General features: G+C 38.5%; 1 protein-coding gene across 1 annotated transcript in view; it reads left to right on the top strand.

The window, feature by feature from the left end:
* Positions 1-21,806, top strand: part of LOC126473567 (coiled-coil and C2 domain-containing protein 2A) — a 574,642-nt gene that overhangs the window by 418,334 nt on the left and 134,502 nt on the right. The window contains exons 15-18 of the mRNA XM_050100701.1: positions 1,093-1,234; positions 1,918-2,121; positions 10,764-10,960; positions 20,867-21,190. Of these exons, the coding sequence (XP_049956658.1) occupies positions 1,093-1,234; positions 1,918-2,121; positions 10,764-10,960; positions 20,867-21,190 (867 nt within the window). The remainder of the gene's footprint in view (positions 1-1,092; positions 1,235-1,917; positions 2,122-10,763; positions 10,961-20,866; positions 21,191-21,806) is intronic.

Raw genomic sequence — 21,806 nt, forward strand, 5'->3', positions numbered from 1 at the left:
ATTTAAATGTCATGAAGTCTTTTCTGAAAGTATTTGTATGGAGTATAGCCATGCATGGAAGTGAAACATGTGGATGATAAATAGTTTAGACAGGAAGAGAATATTAGTTTTCAAAATGTGGTGCTACATATGGACACTGAAGATTAGATGGGTGGATCACATAACTAATGAGGAGGTACTGAATAGAATTGGGGAGAAGAGAAATTCATGGCACAACTTGAATAGAAAAAGGGATTGGTTGGTAGGACACATTCTGAGGCATCAAGGGATCACCAGTTTAGTATTTGAGGGAAGTGTGGAGAGTAAAAATCATAGATGGACACCAAGAGATGAATACACTAAGCAGATTCAGAAGGATGTAGGTTGCAGTAGTTACTCAGAGGTAAAGAAGCTTGTACAAGATAGAGTAGCATGGAGAGCTGCATCAAACCAGCCTTTGGACTGAAGATCACAACAACAACAGTAAAATTGTAAACCTCATCACTGAACTAGTGGTTCGCAAAATGAAGCTAAAAATATACTCACTGTATCTGAAGTTTTTACATGTTTGGCTATTTCCTTGCAATGGTTTGAAGCTCAAGATGAAAGTGACCAGCATTAGATATTTGTCATGAAAATGCATGACTTGGCGGCTTATAAGCAGTGGGCTTGCTTCGGCAGACCAAAAGTAAGGATATTTGTAAATGTTAATTCTACACTTATGTACTGTACATGCAAAATGCGTATGTATTACATATTTTTTGTTTACTAGGCTGTACGACATACATTCCTACTGTACTTGCCATTGTAATAATGAAAGAGATTCATGTTATGGTCAGTACATATAGTTTTTATCAGTAAATTGGTAAATAAAAATATACCGGTTCTGTTATCCAAATAGATTGGTTTTCCAAAATCTCCTCCCCCCTCTCCTCCCAAGTCAATTTGGATAATATACATTGTTACTTCTGAAAAGATGGTTTGCTTTATATTGGATTTTGTTGTTATTGAGAAAGAGCCTGTTTTGCACTGATTTTGTTGTTGAAGCACTACAATCTTGTAATATATGCTTCATAATTAATCAGAAATAACTGACTCTGAATGTTTAACCAGACACAGTGAGCCAGCAGACTTCCCAGTTTCATTGCGAAACCAGGATGGAAATTTAGATCCTCAGAAACTTAAAGAATGGGCAGAGAAGTCTCATTTGGATCCTAATGACCCTAGAAATGCTTCATTCTTTTATTTTTTGAAGGTAGGATGCCATTTAATATGCAGTGACTAATTTTTATTTTATTGTAATGTCCTTGGATGATTATAATATAAATTATAATGTGGGAGAGGGTTATCAAGAATCAAAATTTTTCCAACTAATTTTCCTGTTGATATTGGAATAAATAAACCATTATATTTTAATAACAGTATGCTTTTCTACTTAAACTCTTACCCTTCTCTTCATTGTATTACCATCCTATCTTATGCACATGAGACTTTAAGCAGGTACTTGTTCTTTATCAAGAGTATTTTAAAAAGTAAGTGGGGTACTTTACTTTTTGACTATTGCTTCAAACTTCAGATTAAGCCAGCTTAATCTCTGGATGATAGCTGAGACATCTTGCTTTAGCCTTGCAGACAGACCATAATGCAAATGAACTAAATTATTCTAGCATTTTTGAATGTGTGTATCTATCTTTCCACGTAATTAAAGATAATTTTTATTTCAAAACTGTTAAAAAGGCAGACTTCTTCAAGAAGATAATTGGTAAGAAAACCCATGGTCTAAAGTCATTATCGTTCCCTTTTTTTGTCAGTTTCTATTAAAAGCATTTTCATTTGTTATTGTTTATGTGTATTTTATCTCTTTAGTTCAAGCATTAGTTCATGATTGGTCTTTATGTCATAATGGCATACTTTACTTCTACATTTTCTTTGTAACAGAATACAGATGAAACTTCGTGCAGAGAAAATTCATATTTTCGGCTGGACCCACTGCAATCTGAATTTGACTTCTGCACAGCAGAAGAGTTAGACAGCAATCCACGCCTTCGATTGCTTAAGCTCAGGGATCGTGGTGAACCTGAATTTCGTGGTTTACATCTTGTTCCACTTCGTGAGAAGGAAATATTGCCTCAGATATTTGTGGTAAGCTGAACCTGTATATACTACAATGTTTATGACAACTATTTTCTATATGATATTTATTTTCTTTTTTATAATTAAATTTTTGTAGCTTGACATATACCCTTCATACTGCTTATTTAGCTGGCAAAGTAATAGCAAGACAGTAGAAATTACCTAATCATGTGGTAAAGGAAGGGATAAATACAAATAGAGAAAGTATCAGCTCTGTTGTTACTTTAGCAGTTACCCTTCTATCAGGTGTCTTTTACCAACCATTTGATTATGCTCCTCTAGTGTAAACCATTCATTATTGTATATAAAATGAAAAAGCATGGAATTATGGATAGCACTTTAGAGGTGTAAGTCATATCTGACTAGAGTTGTAAAACTATCATAGGCTATCATAGAACACCACAAATAAGCATAGACTGTGGTAGTTTTCCTTGTATTTTTGGTCAGTTAAGTTCATACCCACATTACCTGTACATTAGTCATGTTGCATACATATCAGACATTATGTCATAACAATTGCTTTCTTTATGTATGTGGTTAGTGTCTTACTAGTTTCACCTGAAAATGGTAAGCAGAGAATTGTCTCGAAACTGAGTGAAGATATACAAAGAGCAGGGTAACCTATGGAACAATTTTGCTCTACATAGTTATCCTCCTGTCTGTTTCTTTAGAGTGAAAAGTATTTGTTGCAAAACTGAAACTGTCAGTGTTTAATTCAGGTTTTATTCAAAAACTGTTGATTTATAAAGTGAAACATAGTGATGTAGTAGTAAAAATAAAGAAAACAATACAGAATTTTCATATAGCACTAGAAAATGCAATTTCCCCAACCGAAAGGAAGAATAAAAATCTGCAAAACATAAATATATCAAAAACTCTTTTTTAATACTTCATTGAACTTTGTGAAAGATGTTTCTGTTATTTATAAACTACTTTTGCATTTAGCAATAATAAAAGGGAACTCTTGCCTTTGATCATGATGAAGAACGTTCTGTCGAGTACAAAATAACAACAATAATTATATTTTTATGTTCATGCATATAAATTTTACTTGCATCAAAAGTACTGTAATTGTTTTGATTAAGTAAAAGCGCAGAAGTTATATGATCGATTAATTTTTATTACTTACAAAATGCAATTTATATTCTGTAAGGATATAAAATACACAGTGGACGAATACTGAATGATGTGTGGTTCTAATTATGTGGAAAAAGTATCAACCAAGCAAACTGGTGGAGGGGTTGGGGGGGGGGGGGGGCCTTACAGTTTCTGTCTTACACAATTATTTGTTTCTTTTTCCTTCCCTGTCACTGCTACCAGTACTACCAGTAATCCTACCATTTACTATATCATTTATGCATTGTACCAAAACTACCAAACCATACTTTTGGTAGAGCGCAACTCTGTATCTGACAGTGAGGAAGAAACAGGTTGTCATAACATTGAGTAAGGGAAAGTATTACTCAAAATGGAGAACTATTTCACAGGAGGTATCACAAGGCTCAATCCTAGGCCCAATCATCTTTCTTTTTTACATAAATTTCTTACTCATAAATATAAATTATCAATCATTGTTATTTGCTGATGACATGTTCATACTGATAGAAAATAAAAATGCAGAACAAATTCCTGAAAGAGTCATAAATACTACAGAAAAACTAGATGCGTAGTTCCATCCTTGGTAGAATCCTAAAGCGATGCAGTCCTTCAACAAAGGAAATAGCTTACAATACGTTAGTTCGTTCAGTCTTAGAATATTGTTTGTCTGTATGGGACCCTTACCAGTTGGGTCTGATTCAAGAGATTGAAAAGGCCCAAAGAAGAGCAGCAAGATTCGTGACTGGTACATTTAGCCATCGCAAGAGCATTACAAATCTCATAGAAAGTTTGATGTGGGACACACTTGCAGATAGACGACACGTTAAACAGAAGGGGCACTTCACTAAATTCCGAAATCCAATCTTCACCAAGGATGTAGAGCATATATTATTACCACCAACTTTCAAATCGCGTAATGATCATCATTCAAAGATAAGGGAAATAAGAGCTTGTACTGAGGCATTCAGACAGTTGTTTTTCCCTCACACGATCCGCGAGTGGAACAGAGGGGGGGAAATACGACTTAGGTGTGAATTGTGCCCTCCGCCACACACCGCTTGGTGGCTAGCGGAGTATATATGTAGAGCTAGCAGAGTATATATGTAGATGTAGATGTAATGGCATACAACTTAATGTTTCAGAAATGCAGCTGACACAACTTGAGACAAAATGATCTAAAATAAATTATATTCAGATTATTCACGAAAGTGAGGAACTGAATGAAGCAGAACATGTAAATTCTTAGGAATGCAATTGGACAGAAATCTGCCATGGTCCTCACATATAGATTATCTAAAAAATAAATAAAACATCCTGACATTTGCTATGTTAAACTTAGTCAGTGTAACTGGGATGGACAAAAAAAAGTTTACCATACTTACTTTGAAGCAGTTGTGAGACATGGTGTTGTCTTTAGGAGAAATGCTAGCAGCTGACAATAATATTACCTTTATAGAAGAAAATCATCAGAGACATGTACAAAGCAAAGCCAGGAGAATCTTGTCAGCCACTATTATGAGACCTAAATATACTAAGTATTTGCTCATTGTAGGTATGTGATATAATTCTCTTTTCAAATCATAATCCTGAACTGAATCTTCCATATAACTTCCAGCACAAATATTAAGCTAGGAACAAAGAATGGTTCATACTTTTCCATCAATCCCACAATATATGGGAATTAAAATATGCAACAAGTCAAAAGACATAAATTTCTGAATTGTAGGAACTGAGTTGATGAAAAGAAAATTATGAGCATTTAAGCCATATAAGAATTCAAATTTTGTAGTATATTATAATAAATATTGTATTTTATGTATAATCTGTTACAGTTATATGAGACAATAAAATCCTGATTATGCTCGTTAGTCTTCATTTTTTCTCCTTCTCTTCATTCTTACTTTCTGTCTGCATTTTGTATCACACTCACAAGTTATCAGGTTACTGTATCTCATTGCTGTAATTCATTGTTCTTTTCCAACCTATTCTTTCCTGGTGTATCTCTTTTTCTGATTGCAGACTGGATTTACAACAATAAACAAAATTTAAAAAATTAAACTAAGGTCTTTCTCTCTCTTTGATTGTGTATTATTCCTTCTTTATCAGATATTTACTTATTTATTTACATTTTACTGCCTTTGTTGGGCTGCTTTAGTCAATTTTGTAAGAACAGTTTTTAGTTAAGTATTGGCCCAGTACTACTTCATTCACTCAGTTCTCAGCTTTCTTTTTTCATCTGAAATCACCCTTCCCATTATTTGTTTGTTTATTCTGGATTGTAGCCTGGTACTGCTGTGGAAAAAAATTACTTTTGCCATAGTGTTAGTGATGCACTTTTTAATTCTACACTCAATTTATTTTGACAACTCACATGTAATGTTTTATATCATTATAACCAGGGTTGGCCAATGTTGACCATAATCCATATGATTGAAAGTAGCATCAGATTATCACAAAGTTAAGTCTGGGTTTCCCAAATCATTGCCTGCTGATCATTTGAGTGGCATGAGAACATTATGTAGATACTAAACAAACTCCAAGAAAGGTTTTGTACACCACAAAAAGGTTTACAATTGAGATTCCAAGAGGGCACATTCTGGGAAGAGTCAGACAACAAATTACTCCCTCCCATATACATCTTGTGAAATGACCACAGTGAGAAAATTCAAGAAATTAGAGCTTATGTCAAAGTTTACTGACAGTTGTTCTTCCACTGCACTATTCAGGAATCGAGCAGTGATGGGAAGATCAGATAGTGGTACCAGAAGTACCTTCCACCACACAACATCAAGTGGCTTGTGGAGTTTAGATGTAGATGTACATGTCCAAAGATGTTTCTCCATTATCCTCCCCATTACTGGTTGTATTTCTTTGTAAGCTGTTTTACTGTTTATTAGAAACTAGTCTACAATGTCTATTTTCTTAGCATTCTTTGTTAATGCCCATTCTGATTATTAGGCTGTCTTAAGTATTCTTCCTATTTGTGGAGTGTTAATTGTTTTGAAAATGGTTCCACTTCAGTATCTTACATCTGGTTGTGTAACTGTTTAGTTGTGTTTTAATTTTGTGTCTGTTGAGAGACCTTTTTTGTTGTATGTATTCTTAGTGACATATTGTGCTTTTATTGGATTGTTTATTCTTGTTATGATTTCCCTAAAATAACCTCCTTTTATTAAAAAAAATGTGACTGTGTTACAGATTTTGTTCTACAATACTGTGAATGTACAGACTCTAATTTATTTTTCCACATTGTTTCCAGCAACATTTAGACATTTGTCACAGCGTTAGATTAACTTTGAAGTTCTGCAACCATAGAATTCTCCCACCGGCAGCCATCTGGCATTAAATTACTATTAGCCCAAATCTTAGGTAATGAGTGAAGGCATTGTAAAACAATAGTGCCATATGTTCAAGAGTTGGTGAACCATTGTCCATGATGAAGAGACAAGTTGTTGACCAAGTATTGTGAATGCAGACGCAATGAATTTGGTTGACAAAAGGTTTAGAAAAAATTGATGTTTCATCATCTCAGAGCTTTGTGTTCATTTTCCACAGATTAATCCTACTCTTCTGTACAAAGTGATTACCAGAGGTTTGGATTAATGGAAATTTAATGTCAGGTGGATGCAGGTGGCAGAATTACATGATTGCGAAATTCCAAAGCTCGTCAAACACTACAACTAATGTTTCAGTGTGGCTGGAGACAATGTGTAAAAATTAATTAGAGGATGTACTTTCACAGTATAATAAAACAGATTCTGCAGTCCAGAATGAGATTTTCACTCTGCAGCGGAGTGTGCGCTGATATGAAACTTCCTGGCAGATTAAAACTGTGTGCCCAACCGAGACTCGAACTCGGGACCTTTGCCTTTCGCGTGCAAGTGCTCTACCATCTGAGCATGAGTCGTGCTTCGGTAGCTCAGTTGGTAGAGCACTTGCCCGCGAAAGGCAAAGGTCCCGAGTTTGAGTCTCGGTCGGGCACACAGTTTTAATCTGCCAGGAAGTTTCATATCAGCGCACACTCCGCTGCAGAGTGAAAATCTCATTCTGGAAACATCCCCCAGGCTGTGGCTAAGCCATGTCTCCGCAATATCCTTTCTTTCAGGAGTGCTAGTTCTGCAAGGTTCGCAGGAGAGCTTCTGTAAAGTTTGGAAGGTAGGAGACGAGGTACTGGCAGAAGTAAAGCTGTGAGTACCGGGCGTGAGTCGTGCTTCGGTAGCTCAGTTGGTAGAGCACTTGCCCGCGAAAGGCAAAGGTCCCGAGTTTGAGTCTCGGTCGGGCACACAGTTTTAATCTGCCAGGAAGTTTCATATCAGCGCACACTCCACTGCAGAGTGAAAATCTCATTCTGGAAACATCCCCCAGGCTGTGGCTAAGCCATGTCTCCGCAATATCTTTTCTTTCAGGAGTGCTAGTTCTGCAAGGTTCGCAGGAGAGCTTCTGTAAAGTTTGGAAGGTAGGAGACGAGGTACTGGCAGAAGTAAAGCTGTGAGTACCGGGTGTGAGTCGTGCTTCGGTAGCTCAGTTGGTAGAGCACTTGCCCGCGAAAGGCAAAGGTCCCGAGTTCGAGTCTCGGTCGGGCACACAGTTTTAATCTGTCAGGAAGTTTCAGATTCTGCAGTTTTGTTCACATTTTTGTATATAGATAAACGTTTACTTTATATTTAAATATATCTGTATCTGTGGTTTCCTGTTCTTGAATTGTAATTTTGTTTACAATTGGTGGGCTGGTTAACATAATTGTCTGTTTTTTCAAAAAGCAATACATCTGCCAGAACACAAGGCCATAATAAATTATAACCAACTCAGCTGTATCACAACACACAATGTTAATGCTCTATTAAAATCTAGAAAGCTCAAGAACTTCACAGGAAAATTAGGTAACCAAAAAATTTTAATAGCAGGCCCCTAGCAGATAAGAAATATAAGAATAATGCAAGATTAACCCAGCAAACATAGCTCAATTTTAGGACTACTGATGTTAACTATAGTGGTCGTCTCAAAATGTTTCCTGGCTGCTCCCTGTATCCTCCTCCTGTATCTGTGCTTAGCATTGGCAACAGCAACTACTGAGATACTCATTCCATACTGCAGCTGTTACAGGTGGAGTTCTTGAAAAGATGCATTGTGAAACAACAATCTGTGTAATGGTAAATAAATTATTTTTTATTCATTTTCTAAACAAGTGATGTAGTTCCTAACATTATGAACATGTACATTCTGTTTCAGTGTGTAGTTTTATTTTATATGTATAGTTATCCATAAACTAGCTTATTACTTACTTCTCATAGTAAACTAAAAATTATGAAACCATTTGTCATCTGGAACATCTTATAAGTGATGTTTTCATGCATGTTGTTATCTTTTATATCATAATGCACAAAGAATATGAGAGCTGAGTCATCTTTCCCCTATTTTTATTTTATTTCAATATTGTGTTATTGATCTGCACATAAGTGTGAATTCCTATCATAACCATGTTTTGCAAGTTTACAATTTAAATTTTTCTTCTTTTTTTCCTGTTGTCTAATGAATCTGCAGCTTTGGGTGGATTGTTATTACTTCACAACAATAAATGAGTGATTATACACTGAAGCACCAAAGAAACTAGTATAGGCATGCATATTCAAAGACAGAAATATGTAAACAGGCAGAATATGGTGCTCTGGTCAGCAATACCTATGTAAGAGAACAAGTGTCTGGTCCAGTTGTTAGATCAGTTACTGCTGCTGCAATGGCAGGTTATCAATATTTAAGGGAGATTGAACATGGTGCTATAGTCAGAGCATGAGCGATGGGACACAAACTCTCCAAGGTTGTGATGAAATGGGGATTTTCCCATACGATCATTTCACGAGTGTACTATGAATAGCAGGAATCAGATAAAACATCAAATCCCTGACATCACTGTGGCCTGAAAAAGATTCTGCAAGATCAGGACCAACAACAACTGAAGAGAAATTCAATGTGACAGAAGTGCAACCCTTCTGTAAATTGCTGTGTATTTCAATGGTGGGCCATCAACAAGTGTCAGCATGTGAAACATTCAAGGAAACATCATTAGTATGGGCTTTCAGAGCCAAAGGCCTCGTGTACCCATGATGACTACATGACACAAAGTTTTATGCCCCACCTGGGCCCATCAACACTGATATTGGACTGTTGATGACTGGAAACTTGTTGCCTGGTCACATTGTGTCGAGCAGATGGACATGTATGGATATGGACACAACCTCATGAATCCATGGACCCTGCATGTCAGCAGAGGACTGTTTAAGCTGGTGGAGGCTCTGTAATGGTGTGGAGCATGTGCAGTTGAAGTGATATGGGACCCCTGATACATCTAGGTACGACTCTGACAGGTGACACGTATGTAAGCATCCTGTGTGATCACTTGCATCCATTCATGTTCATTGTGCATTCTGATGGACTTGGACAATTCCAGCAGGACAATACAACACTCCACACGTCCATAAACACTACAGAGTGGCTCCAGGAACACTCTTCTGAGTTTAAACGTTTCCATTGGCAACCAAATTCCCCAGACATGAACATTATTGAGCATATCTGGGATGCCTTGCTATGTGCTGTTCAGTAGAGATCTCCACCACCTTGTACTCTTATGGATTTATGGACAGCCCTGCAGGATTCATGGTGTCAGTTCCCTCCAGCACTACTTGAGACATTAGTTGAGTCCATGTCACATCACATTGTGGCACTTCTGTGTGCTTGTGTGGGCCCCACACGATATTAGGCAGTTGTACCAGTTTCTTTGGCTCTTCAGTGTATATTATATAGTGTTGCATTTGGTCAGATGTTTTACAACTGCAATGTCTTAAGTGTGCTTCATAATGGAACCAATTCTTTAAAATTTGAGTTTTACTTCTTACCTATTTTGATGACACTTACTATGGAGATATTAGTTGGTTTTAGTTCCTGTGAGGTAATATATTTATTGCCTGCAATTTCTTTCTATTTTACTGTTAAAATTGCTTATTTTGCTTCTTTACTGCTTTTTAGCTTATAAACAATTCTTATTTTGTTCAATAGTTGTAATAGTTTCAACATTATTAAGAAAGGGACAGATCGTTACTCACACTATAGACTGGATGTTGAGTAGCAATGCATCCCTTTCGTAATATTGTTGTTATTCCATCCTGAATTTTCCATTGTTTGTTTAGTTGTAATAGGTTAAATGATAGCTGCTTATAGTGGTTCCAGTTTCATAATTTATTTCAGTGAATTGATCAATGTAGTCCAGTTTTGTTGTATTTGTGAAAGGTAGTGTAAAACCATCTCCAAAAAATTGTTTCTTCATTGTATACATGTATTCAGGTATATTATTTAGCAGCTTGTGCAAGAAAGATTTTAACACAAATAGGTTCATATAAGTAAGTAGATTTAGCTCGTATCACATTTGAATGAAAATAGATAATTTCTTTCCTGAGTTCAAAGTAAAAAATGTAATTCTTTTCTGATTATTTTCAGTTTTATGATAATTTTTGTTGACCCTATGATGATTGCCATCTTCATTTTCTTCTACTTTTGAACAGGAATATGACAAACGGATGTCTGTGGAGCCAAAGAGAAGTCATGATGAACTACCTCCAGATCCATTAGAGTCACATCGGATATGGGGCCAGAGATTTCTCCTAGATGTTCAGCAGAGGATACTACAGCAATGTCATGCTGCACAACAGAATAAGCAACCACAAGACATTGTTTCAGAGGATCAAGTTCCTGATATTGGGTACAGATGTCATAATGTAATCTGTATTTGGTGTAATAATGAACTGTACAGAGATGATCTTCTTATATCTGGTAATCCAGATAAAGTTAATCTCACAGTATGCCCTCAGTCCCATTTTCAATCATTTATACAACTACAAAATAATTTGGGTGGTGGTAGTTTAGCTTTGAAATGTTTCACATTATAACTAGTCTTTGATTTGCGGCCTGAATAATTTGGCAACCTCTGACAATATCTAGAACCATCAATTAACTGAGTAATTTTTCTCTTAATCAAACTTCATACAATGCAGTAAAAATAATCAGTTCTTGAAAAGATGAAGTAATTGGATAGATAAAACATTAACTCACCAAGCAGCAGCAAAAGAGCACACATATAAAGGTATCAAAGTATGCAAGCTTTTGAAGCTAGTGTCACCTTCTGGGAGAAAGCTTGAAGAGGAAGGAAGAGGGGTGAAGGAAAAGGTCTGGTGAGGTTATGTAAAATAGAATTAACTTCCAAGGGATATTAAACCATAAACACAGGGAAAGATTTTAAGAAATTGTTATAGGTAAATGACTAAACATAATGTAAAAAAAGGTACAATATGTGAAAGACAGACTTTCAAAGCTTTTTTGAATGTGGTGCTGGCAGGTTTGCTTGAAAAAACACTGACAAAGGTGCCACTAGTGCAGTTGCTGAAAGTGTCAGCAAAACATCCAGAAAAATCATTTTGTGTGCTTGAATTTGCCCATTGTGTACCAACAGTGAGGGTGCAAAGAGCTTTCCATGGCAAGTTTCACAAGACACCACCAGGGTACAAAATCATGTGAAGTGGTACAAGAAATTTGAGGTGAATGGTTGTTAGTGCTGAAGTATCCTTTAGTCAAGTGGTGTGGCTGATAATATTGAGATACACAGTTTGGAACAATGAATATTTATTAACGTAACTATACTACACCCAGCTTCTGAGAATGGATGTCCACACAACACAGTAACAGAAACATTGATCCTCAACAGTGCCTAACAGGTGCACACACCAGGATGAAGTCCATAAATGTCAAAATGCTGAGAAGCAGGGAGTATAAGTAACAGCACACTCCCACGAGACTGGGAGCTTGTAGGTAGTTCACTGACAAGCAGCAACGTGCTATAATGACATGGTACCATGAGGCAATGAGTTTTTGAGCAGATACTATGAAGCAGTGCTATCAGGAGCAGCTGATGGAAGTGCAGCATTGTACGGGGCTCACAACAAGGGGAAGACAACACCTTGGCAGGCAGTGGCAGTGGCAGTGACTGTTGGTCAGTTGGAGTGTGGGGCATAACTGGCTCTTGATGGGTGGAGTACTGACCGAAGTAGGCATCCACAGAGGAGTACATGCAGGGTGTCACGTGGACACGTGACCGTGCGGATGCGAGCTGGTACGTATGAATGCAGCACTGTGTACCACTATCTCTGCGTCCTGTGGTGGCATAGGTAGCAGCCCCAGATGCTGTGGCAAGTGCAGGAGGTTTGGTGGTAAACATCTCAGTGACTTTTACATTGACAAACGTCTTCAGGGGTGAGGCAGGGTCCATGCCTGGCCCCCAATGCATATCCGTAAGTGTGGGCACAGCCCTACATGCACCTCACCCCTCCCCCTTTAAGGAAAATGGCTCAGCCATCTCAGAGATGTGACTGTGTGAACATGTTCCTGAGAAATGACCAACTAGTTGCTGAATACTGTAACACATCCTCACACCCCACAATCATTGAACAGAACCAAAACACTGTGCATAAAAAAGAACCCCAAGACTGACATGAACATCCATAGAAGAATGCACAACTAATAAGACTGCAGAGCACATGCTGCAATACACAAGAAGAGAAAAAGCATATAAACATTGCACAATAGCTTCCAAACCTCAGTGCAAGGCACATGAATATATTGAAATAAGGCTCTAAACAACACAAAATGTGATTCCATCAAGACAAGCATGCCATGTCGGTGTAGGGTAATGGCAACCGTCCTCTCCAGGTGGGAGCGGGGCTTGTGGCAAAATTTCCACAGAAGCACAACCCGAGACCCAGAAGGACATTTGATGGGATTGGTAGTGCCAGCAGCAGAGCTGGCAGTAACAGCAGTAGCAGCTGCTGGGGTGGCAACGGTGGCACCACTGGGACCAGTGTGGAGGCACTGGCATTGGCATCAAGAGGATCAGTGGTCAAAGGTCTGGCGACGACTGCACTTACAAGAGAGCTGGCATTGACATTGACAAGGGTGGTGACATCAAGAGGGTCAGCTGTAACAGGGCTGTTGAAGACAGGAGTGACAAGAAGGAAGTTTGCACCATCATTGACACAGTTGGTGGTGAAAGAGGACTGGCTGTGATGATTGGAGAGATGAGAAGGCTGGCAGCATTGTCGATGGGGCTGGTGATGACAGGAGGGCCAGCCAAGACAGTGCCAACGATGACAGAGTTGAAACTTCCCGACCGAGACTCGAACTCGGGACCTTTGCCTTTCGCGGGCAAGTGCTCTACCAACTGAGCTACCGAAGCACGACTCACGCCCGGTACTCACAGCTTTTACTTCTGCCAGTACCTCGTCTCCTACCTTCCAAACTTTACAGAAGCTCTTCTGCGAACCTTGCAGAACTAGCACTCCTCAAAGAAAGGATACTGCGGAGACATGGCTTAGCCACAGCCTGGGGGATGTTTCCAGAATGAGATTTTCACTCTGCAGCGGAGTGTGCGCTGATATGAAACTTCCTGGCAGATTAAAACTGTGTGCCCGACCGAGACTCGAACTCGGGACCTTTGCCTTTCGCGGGCAAGTGCTCTACCAACTGAGCTACCGAAGCACGACTCACGCCCGGTACTCACAGCTTTTACTTCTGCCAGTACATCAGCGCACACTCCGCTGCAGAGTGAAAATCTCATTCTGGATGACAGAGTTGATGAGAATGCAGTGTCGTCATTGACAGGGTTGGTGATGACAGGAAAAGAGAGAGTGATGACTGGATTGATGAGAGGACTGGCATTGGTGATTGCAGGGCCAGCAGCACCAGGCTGGTGTTTGGTGGTGTCACTGGTAAGGACTGGCCCGATGGCAGAGGGACTTCTGCCATAGAACTTTGTGAACACAAAACTGTCACACAGCACAACAACAACGCAACTGACTTGACTCAAGGTGACCCATCTCACCACATACAAAACTCGTGGATGCCCAGTCTGGACACTGTCCTTGATTGAGCTCACTCGAACACTGAGGGAAAGACTGCTTAGTGGTAATCGAGACTGTGGCACTCATGTGGCTCAACCAGAGTTGACTGTCAGTACAAAATGCACTCTTATGTTCCACTAACAAGCCAAAATTGACATCCTGCAGATGAGAGTCTGGGAATAACTGATAACAGAAACTAAAGACATCTGTATCTGCACTTGCAATGAAGTGAACACTGTGTTGCATATGTTGTATGCTTTATGCTGTAAGGTGGGTCTCCAACCTTTGACTGTATGTGGACCAATCCTCTTTCTGGCTGTCAAACATCTGATTATTTGGCACCAATCCAGGGGTGGTTTATTGACATGCGGGCATTGCAGTCGTAACCTGAGTAAGCTGAGTTATGATCTGCAGCAGTTTCTGTATTTGCTGCTCCTATAACTGAATGACTTGTGCCAAAGACAGCCACAATGATTGGACTGACAAGGTAACAGAAAATGACCCTCAAACCTTACGCAAAAGTACACTGCCAACTTGCTGTAATCTGGATGTCACTGAAGTACAAAAATTACACCAAATAACCACTGAAAATAATGCAGACCAAGAGCATCAATTAAGACAATGCCTAATGCAACAACACAATAATAGACTGCTGAATCATACATAAAACAGGGCAGTTACAAAGAAACCAATTTTATAAACTTGCAACTGGTAAGAAACTTTGACACCATTGGGGAAATGAACTTCAAACAAGTGCCTACCAAAATTCAGAAAACCAACTGGAAAAAAACATGAGAAGCATGATTATGTTGCCCCATCAGAATGAAAAAATTAAAATCCAGTAGGTTGAAAATCGCATGAACAGTCTGAAAAATGAAACCTTGCTCCAGCAGAATGATCTAAGACACAGCAAGAAACACTAGAAAACACATGAAGAACATAATCATCACCTTGAAATATCTTTTAGCAGAGAAGAGTGACTGACAGTATTGAGATACATAGTTTGCAGTAACAATTCTTATTGACAAGACTAAACTACATGCAACTTCTAGGAACAAATGTCCGCACAACTTGTCATAGAAATGTTAATCCTCAACACTGCCTTAAAGGTACACACGAGGATGAAATCCATGAATGAATGTCAATGTGGTGAGGAGCAGGGAGGATAAGTAATGACAAACTTCCACAAGTCTGGGAGCTCTTTGGCAGCATCTTACTGAAGAGCTGTAAGATGCTGTAACAAAATGGTCCCACAAGGCAATGAGCTCATGGACAATCACATACAGATACAGTGAAGAGTTGCCCTTGGGAGTGACTGACAAAAGTGCAGCTTCATACGGCACTCGTGATTGAGGGTGAGATAACACATCGGGTGGCAGCAGCAGTGGCAGGCATCGAAGACTCAAATCAGCTATCAGTCGGTCAGAACCTGGAGTCAAATCAGCTATCAGTCGGACAGAACCTGGAGTGTAACTGGCTGGAGCACCAGCCTCAGTAGGCGTTAATGGAAGAGTATGTGCATGGTGTCATCATATGAATACGTGGCTGCATGGATGTGAGGAGGTGCCTGCGACTGCAACATTGTACTGTAACCTGCATGTCTCATAGTGCCGTGGGTAGCATCTCCAGGTCCCATGGCAACTCCAGCAGGCTTGGTCCTAAACAGCTCAGTGACTTTTTGGCAAACATCCTCCAAGGTGTGCCAGGTATAGGTGTAGTATAGGTGTAGTATATCTGTAAGTGTGATGGCTGAATATGTAGGGGTGCAGCTCTGCATAGAGCACATGTGCAATACAAAGTATCTGGCTCTATCAAGCATATCAGAACAGACAGTGGACGGTGTGAGGGTTGTGATGTTGGTAAGTCCTATAAAGTTTACATATCGAGCTGGCGCAGAACTGAACATCCGTCAGCCAACATTGTGGAGAATCCTTCATAAATTGTTAAGAGTGAAGCTGTACAAATTGCAAATCCATAAGCCATGATGACAGATTGTGCCATTTGCAGTTCTGCATTGATGTACAGAACAATCTTGAAAATAGTGACTTTGTGAGAAAATCAGTCTTCAGTGATGAAACCACTTTTCGTCTTTTGGGAAAGGTCAATCGACACAACACATGCATATGTGGGTCTGAGAATTGGCGTACTCCTGGGGAATATGCCCAGGATTCTGAGGAAGTTAACATGCTCTGTGTCATGTCCAGCAAGACAGTCTGTGGACCATTCTTCCTTGCTGAGAGAAATGACAATGGTATCACCTGCACCAGTCCACATTTCTACAGTTGTGTATGAGATCAGCTGAAACTGAATGGTGTGTGTGTGTGTGTGTGTGTGTGTGTGTGTGTGTGTGTGTGTGTGTGTGTGTGTTTTTGCACGCGCGTACATCAAGGACAGCGTTTATGTTCCATCTCTGCTGCAGAACCTTGAAGAATTATTATGACATCACACTGAAGTAGCTGTTTTTACCAACACTCCTGATATGGGAAGAATTGGACTAACAATTAGGTGCCATGTGGCAAATGATAGACATGTAGAACATTTATAAACATGGTAAAATAATGAATATGTAAAAAGTAAAAAATAAAAACTTTGATTGTTTGTCTTTCCTTTCTGTATCATTTGTTATGTTTTTCCTGCTCATTTACCTGTATCAATTTCTTGAAATGTTCATACACTTTATCATTACTGTCAACAAAGAAGTGTTTCATGTAACTGTATTGTATCTAAACTATTTTGACAGAATGTAAGAGCCAAAACATCACTTCCATATAAATGGATAATAACAGATAATCATTTCTGGAGTGTGTGCAACTCAAGTGCATTAAATTCTACATCTGCCTGCAGCTTATCTCATACTGAAGGCAAATAACGATGTTGATGGTAAGTTTAATTAAGCACACTCCTCAGTACTACTCAAGAGAAGTAGACTGTAATGGCACTATGTTCCATCCTCTCCCTTCTGTCCTAGTATCATCAATGGCAGAGGCAGGGCACTAAATTTTATCTGCTCTAATCAAAATCTCATGTACTGAAACAACTGGATTTAAGATGTATAAAACTCAAGAAGCAAAAGTAGCACCAAGTTAAAAGACTTGTTCTGACTGTGAGCCATACAATTCCAAATCACATGAGACCCTTTTTCCATTAAGAACTGGGATGTATTTTTTTTAACACAATATCAGTTATTATGAGTCTAGTGTAAGACACAAATAATCAATGGTCAAAGTAACACATGTTTATTGGCCTTGAGGAACTGTAAATTGGGGTAACTGATTTACTGAAAGTTGCATGCTATGTGCTGAAAGTTGCATGCTATGTGCCTTAAAAATCAAATGAAACTATATGGGTGTAGATACCTTTTCATGTCACAAGCATCTACAATGTACATATGCGGATTGAAACAATAAATTTGTACAATGGCCGGGATTCAAATGTGGAGCTCCTCCTCACTAGGCAGATGTGCTACCCACTATGCCACTCTGGCACAGTGGGTTTCAACTGTACAGGCTACCCTAGCATTCCTTTCCTGTTTTGTTCAATGCTTAAATGCTATTCCAGTACAGTTGGAGAGACCCTGCAATGCTTTTTGAGTTTAGGGTGAATACTAAATGAGCTGAGGCATAAATGGGAATTTGTATTGAGGAGGGAGGCACACTAGCACAGTCTGTGCAGTTGTGCAAAGCCACTGTGCCAGGGTGGCATAGTGGTTAGTGTGTCTGCCTAGTGAGCAGGTGACGCAGGTTCGAATTGCAGCAATGGTACAAATTTCATTCGATGCTTCAGTCAGCAGATGTACTTCAAAAATCAGTTCCCTAGAAAAGTGAAATAGTAAGGTTAATGAGTCAGAACTTAAGGAAGTACAAGAGCACCAGTAAGATTATGAAGTATCTTGGAAGAAAATACAGGGGATGAAGGGTGAATGGTGGAGACAAAAAATAATTTGATAGGAGGAACTGTTACTGCATGTTTCCTATGCAGACCAAATCTGTGTTCTCACCATCTCCCTTCAGTGTAATGTTGATATCTTTATCCCACATAGCATATCTCCCATTATTAAGTTTCTTGTGACCACTGCTTATGCCTTTCCTTTATCTAAATATACGCACCTCCTGTAGCCAAACTGTGAAGTGCATGGCAGAGAGCTTAGTGTGGTACCATAAGTTAGCATTTCTTTCTGTTCCAGTCGGATATGAAGCACAGGAACAATGACTGCTTATTGTTTCTGTGAATGCTGTAATTAGTCTTATCTTCATGGTCATTTCAGGAGTGATACACTGGTTGATGAAGAATATCTCTAGATTCTTCACATACTACTAGTTCTCAAAACTTTGTACATTAGCTTTTGGGAGATAAGTGGTGTCTATCTTAAAGAATCTGTCAGTTCAGGTCTTTCAACATTTCTGTGGTGCTCTTCCACAGGTCAAACAAACATGTGACTATTCATGTGAGCCTTCCTTGTATACTTTTAGTATTCCCTGTTAGTCCCATTTGGCAGGGGTACTATACACTTGAGCAGTACTCATAAGATGAGACAAACAACTGATTTGAAAGGAATGTATTTTAAGTGGCAGCTCATAAGGTGGTATGATCTTAGTATTTCTTACACACTGTCACAACAGTTCTCCACTCTACTGTTGCCCAAAAAGTTCATGCAGACTCTTATGAAGATGCAAGTGTCATTTTTTCAACATCTCTCAACAAATCAAGGAAATGTTCATCAGAGTTCCTTCCTGTATTTTTGCTTGAGCAATCCTGGGAAACTTCTCTTGCCAGTGCTTGAATTCAGGTAAAATGTTGTCTGTGGCTTTTACAAAAATTTTGGCATGACCCAATATAATGTGCAATGGACACAGATACATATTTTTGAGTCAACAGGAGGAGTGTTTATCACAATCTTCTGTCCAGGCAGGAGTACATTTCAATGATGCAATTTTTTCCCATAATAGTGCTTTTCTATTTCTGATATACAATGGAACAGCACTTTGTGTAACTGAGCTGCATGCGAAGAAAAATTGCAATTACCTAGCAATACATGGTGTTTTTATTTCTCATACTAGGTTAGTGGGAGTAACAGTTTAAAGAATGAGATTTTCAGTCTGCAGCGGAGTGTGCACTGAAATGAAACTTCCTGGCAGATTAAAACTGTGTGCCCGACCGAGGCTCGAACTTGGGTCCCGAGTTCGAGTCTTGGTCGGGCACACAGTTCTAACAGTTTAAAGTTCCGATATGTCTCTCATGAGCAATATTTCACCCTTTTATTTTTGAAGCTGGAAGCTCAGCCTGTTATTTTGACAATTTAAACCACAGATGGTATTGTTGAGATCCCCATGACACCAAAAGTGTCGCTCATTTGATTCACAGCGACATTGAAGCATTGGGTTGGCCTGCATATCTTCTTTGCTGTCTTAAGTGTATTTGTCACTGTATTCACCTTCAGTCACTGTCACACTCTTCGGAGGCACTGGCATCTGTTACCCTTCTTTGTGACACAAAGACCTTATAGCAGATGGTAAATTAGGATATATTTGTCAGACAAAAGAGCAGTCCATTGGCTCCCTCCAAATGAGGGGAACAGCAAAGGATATTGACATGATCTTTTTACCGGTACATGAGAAACAGCATTCTGGTGGGGTCCAATTATCATCCTCCTTCTTAACCTTACACCCAAAATAAAGTTCATTTCACTTCTTTACAAGAGGTTTAAGTTTCCGTTTTGTGATTTCAGAGATAACTGTCTACAGATATAACAAAAAGAATTTGTGCTTTTTAAATAGGCACATAGGTCATTTCTTCTTCTGAATTTATAAAAGTACAAACATTCATGACCTTAGCAAACAAGCAATCACTTCTAATAACTGTCAGAACTCTCTAGGCTGAGATGCAAGTGCCAAAAAGTGGAATGTGATTGTGTGAGTTCAGAAAGAGTCATCAGTAGTGTTATTGAATCATCTTCATTTCCTGAAGGTAATTTTTGAACTGAGGTGTACATGTGGCAATTCACTGTACTTTTTTGATTATTTTTCAGCAATTAAATCTGCTGAAAATTTAAGTTAGGTTTTTTAGATTAAGCTACAGAAGAATAACCAGTATGCAGCATTTTCAAGGATTTTGATAGCTATGTGGTAGAGTAATATGAGAAACTCAGCCTGATAGCCAAAAACTTATTTAATTATCAAATTTACCACTCAAGATTTAGCAAAGAACACCATTTCAAAAATTTTGTTGATCAGCGTAATCTGTGAATTAGTCATGTCCGGATCAAGAGTCCCTATCTCAAATTGATACATTCGTCATTTCTGCATCACCTCTGAAGTTTGTAACATCATCAGTGTCATAGATATATCCTGTATAAGCTTTCTACCAGACATTATTTTTCACATTGTTTGTTTTGTTACAAAGAAATGTAACATAATCCAAACCTTGCTTCTTAAAACAACAACAAAATAAAATGTTTATGTAAACATTTCTCATGTTTTACATTTAACTGTTATGGGAAACAAAGTTGTTAAGTGTAAAATATGAGGCACATTTACACGAGTGTGTGAGTATGAGACTGTACTAAAAAGCAAGGTCTGGGATTATGTTACATTTCTTTGTAATAAAATGATCAGTGTGGAAAGTAATGTCTAGTGCATTCATTTTACAATAGGTATTTGTATTATCAGTCTGTGAACATATTTGTAGCATGAAATGTAATAACATTTTTTATTTTTTCCCAGTACATTAGGTTTGACATTCATGAAATGGTTACAACCAAAACGACCACTTCGACCAGTACGAAAAGAGCGAAAGAAAGTGACAACACAAAACATTTCCACCACAGAAGTAAAGATTATTATAAATATTGTACGTGCATTTGATGTTCCTGTCAGGAAAGATGTTGATACTTTGGGCATCACCACAGTTGGGCCACAGGGTTGCAAGTTCACACTGGTTCCAGTAAGACCATTTGTTGAAGTATCATTTCAAGATACTGTCTGTAGAACAACCACTGCTGAAGGAGCAAATCCCACATGGAATCAAGAGCTTCAAATACTACTGCGGTGGGTAAGACTTACTTTTTCATTTCAGCATACATTTACAGTACTAGGGATATGAAATATAGGGCACATTTTTTGTTTATTTTAGATACGTCCTCTTCATTCTATAGTATGAGGTCTTTCCAAGATCTCAAAAACATAGCTAACTTAATCTTCTGTGGAAAAGTCAATGAAGATGTAAAAATAATGTCATTTGACTTACAGGGAACTGTGAACTTGGACGTCAACTTAATAAGTTATTTCACTTGGCAAGAACAGTTTTCGTTTATCATTGAGAAGGCTAGTCATCACAGATATATTCCTACTGTTATGCAGTTTGAATGTGTTCGTTGTGCAGATGTTCAAAATGTGAAACAATCAACATTTTATGAAAAAAGTGTGTGTTGGTCAGTTATACGGTATATTAAATTGGGAAACATTTATGTTTATTTTTGAATGGAAATTTGTTGAGGGTAAAGGTCTCTCTCATACTAAGATATGAGTATATTTGTTATTTTCTGATTTGATGCTAGCAGTCTTACTCAGATGATTATCATGGGTGAAATTTGGATATTTATTTACTGCGTTGAAATAAAAAGATGAAGTCAGGTAGTTACACAAGGGAGAGAACCGACATGAA

The sequence above is a fragment of the Schistocerca serialis genome, chromosome 4 (genome assembly GCF_023864345.2).
Source record: "Schistocerca serialis cubense isolate TAMUIC-IGC-003099 chromosome 4, iqSchSeri2.2, whole genome shotgun sequence".
In the NCBI taxonomy this organism is placed as follows: Eukaryota; Metazoa; Arthropoda; class Insecta; order Orthoptera; family Acrididae; genus Schistocerca; species Schistocerca serialis.